Source organism: Bos indicus, chromosome X (genome assembly GCF_029378745.1).
Source record: "Bos indicus isolate NIAB-ARS_2022 breed Sahiwal x Tharparkar chromosome X, NIAB-ARS_B.indTharparkar_mat_pri_1.0, whole genome shotgun sequence".
In the NCBI taxonomy this organism is placed as follows: Eukaryota; Metazoa; Chordata; class Mammalia; order Artiodactyla; family Bovidae; genus Bos; species Bos indicus.
In genome coordinates, this window is record NC_091789.1 from 4,016,612 (window position 1) to 4,021,354 (window position 4,743).

The 4,743-nt window shown below is 57.4% G+C and overlaps 1 protein-coding gene across 1 annotated transcript; it reads left to right on the forward strand.

The window, feature by feature from the left end:
• Positions 1–1,328: 1,328 nt before the first annotated feature.
• On the forward strand, positions 1,329–3,480 carry SOWAHD (sosondowah ankyrin repeat domain family member D). Its single transcript, XM_070784873.1, has one exon. The coding sequence runs from the start codon at positions 1,939–1,941 to the stop codon at positions 2,899–2,901; it is 963 nt and encodes a 320-aa protein (XP_070640974.1). The 5' UTR covers positions 1,329–1,938; the 3' UTR covers positions 2,902–3,480.
• The last annotated feature ends 1,263 nt before the right edge of the window (positions 3,481–4,743 follow it).

Sequence of the window (4,743 nt, forward strand, 5' to 3'; positions counted from 1 at the left end):
GTAACAATACTTAGCTCTTGAGATCCTTGGGAAGGTTAATAGAATAACACATATAAAGCATTTGGCAGAGTGGCACATGAAAAAAATGTTCAAAAAATGGACTATAAATGCATAGGCCGTCATGAAGGGAAGCTCCAGATATTTAGGACTGGTCTCAAATATTTGAGGGTTAAAGTGGAAAAGCCTCTGGTACCTTCCATCACTGTGAGACCCAGTAGAGGGGCCTGGCTTAGCCTCCCTTTGGCCTAGACTATTGGAACTGTCTCCTGGCTTTCTGCATCTCCCATAATCATCTTCCTTGGTGGTGGTGGTGTAGTCATTAAGTCATGTCCGACTCTTGCGACCCCATGGACTGTACCCTGCCAGGCTCTTCTGTCCATGGAATTCTCCAGGCAAGAACACTGGAGTGGGTTGCCATTTCCTTCTTCAGGGGATCTTCCCAACCCAGGAATCGAACTCAGGTCTCCTGTGTTGCAGGCAGATTCTTTAGCAACTGAGCTATGAGGGAAACCCCTAATCAACTTCCTTAAACCTACCTTAATCATAGCTGTGTCCCTCTATGGCTCAAGAACCTTCTATGGCTCCCCACTGCTCATTGACCGAACTTCCTAACCTGGGGGAGGGTGTGGGAATGCAAGAACTACCATTTATTGAGAGAAGAAAAGAACAAAGAGGAGGCTAATGTTAGGAGTGAAAAGGTAAAACAGCCTCCTCTTTTAAAAGCCCTAAAACAATGAATTCCCAGAAATCAGCAGGTCCTTCTAGAAGAGAGCAGGATACATCTCTGAAGAGGGTAAGGCGTTCTGGGCCAATGACTGATTCACTTACTTCTTCAAGTCTAGTCAGGAAAGGTTAGAGGAGATGAGGGCGGAGAGCTGGGTAGGGAGCCCCGGGAGGGGAAACAGGATAATACTTTTGTTTAGTCGCTAAGTCCTGTCCAACTCTTTTGTGACTCCATGGACTGTAGCCCACCAGGCTCCCCTGTCCATGGGACTTCCCAGGCAAGAATACTGGAGGGGGTTGTCATGCCCTCTTTCAGGGGATCTTCCCGACCCAGGGATCCAACCCACGTCTCTCATGTCTCCTACATAAGCAGGCGGATTCTGTACCACTGAGCCATCAGGGAAGCCCTAAGCAGGGGAATAGTCCTCAGTTCCCTGAAAGGGCTCCCGCCTGGACCCTTTCTCGAGTTTCTCTGCAGGAATCCGGGGCAACTGCGGGAAGGGGTCAAGGCACAAAAGGGGAGTGCGAGGGAACCCTAGTCACATGGGGCAGCCAGGCCACCTCCCCGAAATGCGAGGCACGGGACAAAGGCGGCTCAAGGACAAAGTGCACGGAGACTTCTGAGGAGATAAGAGGGAAGGACGAAGGAAGGGGCGGGGAGCGAACTTTAAGGATCACGCTCCCGGAGGCCTTGGCTGGAAGCCGAGCTCAGTTCGCCGGCGAGGGGGTTCCCTGGATCCTCTTCACCCCGGTAGCTGTGGGGATGCAGAGAACCCGGCGTTTGGGGCAACCGGGCGGCTCCGGGCGGCTCCGGGCGGCTCTCGGAGCCCGCTCGCAGCCCGCCCCCGCGCCCGCCCCACGGTTGCCCTAGCCGGGCGGGAGGCGTGGCCGCCAGCTCACCTGGCCGTTTGGGGCGGGGACGCCCGAAACCTGGGGGGACCGAGGTGGCGGCTGCACCCCGGGCTCTGGAGAGGGGCTCGTCCTGGGGGCCGGGCCGGAGCTCCCACCCCTCCGCGTCGCCCCCACCCCCGCAGCGCCCGGGCCCTCCCTCGGATCGCTGGCGCTCTCCCTCCCTCTCCTCCCTTCCTTCGCTCCCTCCCTCCGAGCTCAATTGCTCAAGCCGCTTCCTTCCCCAAAGCCAGCGCCAGTTCCTCTCGGTGGGGCCCGGGAAGGGCAGCCGACGCTAGACATTGGGACCGCCGTGGCGGCCGGACTATGGCCGAGCCCCGAGGGGCCGCCAAGCCGGCCCCCAAGGCCTCCTTCGCACAGACCAAGCTGAGCCCGAGGAGCGCCCCGCAGCCCCGCCCCTCGAGAGTGGACGCCGGCAACCTGAGCAGGTACCGGGGCAACGCCACCGCCTCCAGGGAGCCCCCTTTACTTGGCGGGCTGATGCCCTCGGGAACAGGGTCGGCGCGCCGGCGGGGAGCGCGGCTGGAGCTGCTGGGGCTGCAGGGGGCGGCTCCCGCCGGGTGGTTGTCGGAGGAGCGCCTGGAGGAGCAGTCCCCGGGCGGGCCGAACGGACCGGGCGGTAGCAGGCTGTGCCTGGAGCCCCGGGAGCACGCGTGGATACTGGCGGCCGCCGAAGGCCGCTTTGAGGCGCTGCAGGAGCTGCTGGAAGCCGAGCCGGGGCTGCTGCTGCGGGGCGACCCGATCACGGGCTACTCGGTGCTGCACTGGCTGGCCAAGCACGGGCGCCACGAGGAACTCATCCTAGTGCACGACTTCGCCCAGCGCCAGGGGCTGCGGCTCGACGTGAGCGCCCCGGGTAGCGGCGGCCTCACGCCCCTCCACCTGGCGGCCCTGCAGGGCCACGAGATGGTCATCAAGGTGCTGGTGGGCGCCTTGGGGGCTGACCCCACGCGCCGCGACCACAGCGGCCACCGGCCCTGTCACTACCTGAGGCCCGACGCGCCCTGGAGCCTGCGGGAGCTGTCGGGGGCCGAGGACTGGGAGAGGGCAGGCGGCCGAGACGGGGACCCTAACAATGCCAACAACAACAGCAGCAACGCCGCCGCGTGGACGCTGAGACGCGCCCCGAGCGCAGTGGGCGCGCAGGTCGTGGAGAAGACGGCCAGAGCGGCGGCGGCGCCAGCCAAGGCGAAAGACTCCGTGGGCAACCGGGTGGCGCAAATTCAAGGCCTCCTCCGCCATATGTTCCCCTTCTTCCAGGACCGTTGAAGGCGACGGAAACTGGAGAGCGTGGAGGGACCCCGACGCTGCGGCGAGGCCTCTGTCCCGGGTGGTCCCGCGACCTGCCGCCCCCTCCAAAGGGAGGTGCCCGGGACTCAGCTCGAGCCGCAGCCTTGGGCGCTGGGCCTGCCAGGAGTAGACCCCCTTGGTGTGGGTCTCAGGCACCTGTCGCAAGTCTCCTACTACACCGGCCAAGAGACGCTGGAACCAGGCACCAAGCGGTCCTTGTGCCAAGTCCCCAAACTACAGGATTTAGGAGTTCGGTGCAGAAGCTTGGGACAAGGAAAGTTATGCTTCCAGTAGCCATTTCTTGGCAGGCAGAAGCTCTGGGTTTATTCGGAAACATTTGCTAGAAGAATGAGATAAGACTGTAAACCAGTGATCCAGAGGAAGTCTAACTGCAGGCCGACTTAGCTATTAACAAGTTATTTTGGGGGATGAACCAGCCCTTGTCAACCTGCTCCCGGAGACAAGCAGGGCTTACCGGTAGGGGACCCTTTCTAATGTATCCCCAATGACTTCTTTAGCATATTAAAACGGAATGCTTTCCTTTCACAGGACAAAGCTGTCATTTGAGTGACTTTTTTTTTTTTTCCATTAACCACCAAGGGAGAAGCTCCCTGTGTTTGCAGGGAGGAGGTCACCAACCCGTGGCCGTGAGCTAGCGATCCAGAACAGACTCTGGACCTCACTCTCAGAGAAAGTGGCCAAGCTGTACACCAAAGGAGCTACTTTCACCTTGGCTCTGAGTAGAGACACACTGTTTACCTGTCTCCCAGACTCTTTGGCATCTAGGTCTGGCCTCCTGTGAGTCTCAGTCCAGAGGAGCTGTCTGCAGGGAGGGGGGGGGGGGTGTGTGTGTGTGTGTGTGTGTGTGTGTGTGTGTGTGTGTTGCTCAGTCCTGTCCAACTCTTTGCAACCCTGTGGACTATAGCCTGCCAGGCTTTCAGTCCATGGAATCCTCCAGGCCAGAATACTGGAGTGGGTTGCCATTTCCTTCTCTACGAAGGAAGCAGAGGGGAAGTAAAAGGAAAAAGCTTCCAAATTTTTTTTTCTAATATTTCCTGGTGAGTCATGTAATTTACCTTGACTTCTGCCCTCCAATGAGACACACCCCTTGGCACTTGTCTCCAAGAGAGGGTTTTAATCATCAGCATTGTGGATTTCTTTTAATTTTATTTAATATATAAGTTGTAGTTTGGAAAATTGCTCCCATTTAGAAATACTGTGAATTGAGTAGAATACAGGAGGGTTGCTTGATTGGAGCTGAATGGACGGAGAAGTAGTGGGTGGCTGGAAATCCATGCTGTTTCTGAGAACAGCAGATTTTTGAAATAGCACTGTATCCCTGGAGGCTTGGGTGGCCCTTGCAATGGACTGCTATGTCCTTAGCCCTCCCATCCCAGTCCTTGAAGGCCAGGGAGGAACTGAGTCACCACCCCACACAGCCCAGAGACACCACCCTGAGTGCATCCATCCAGGTTTCCATCTCTGCTTGGCAGGCCTGTTTGCCTCTTCTCAGCTCAAAACGTTCCCACCTGCCCTTAATAACCCATTAGACTCTTATCCATGAAATGATCCAAATCCTTCCTATTTATTCTCAGTCTGCCCCATGTCTCTAGTAACTATACCTTAAACATTTACACAACGTTGCTGTTGTTCAATCACTAGGTTGTGTCCAACTCTTTGCAACCCCATGGATTGCAGAACACTAGGCTTCTCTGCCCTTCACTATCTCCCAGAGATTGCTCAAACACCTGTCTGTTGACTTGGTGATACCATCCAATCATCTCATCCCTGTCACTCCCTTCTCTTCCTGCCTTCAGTCTT

Excerpts from the sequence above, each read along its gene's own strand:
- SOWAHD (XM_070784873.1), top strand. The coding sequence starts at position 1,939 with ATGGCCGAGCCCCGAGGGGCCGCCAAGCCGGCCCCCAAGGCCTCCTTC.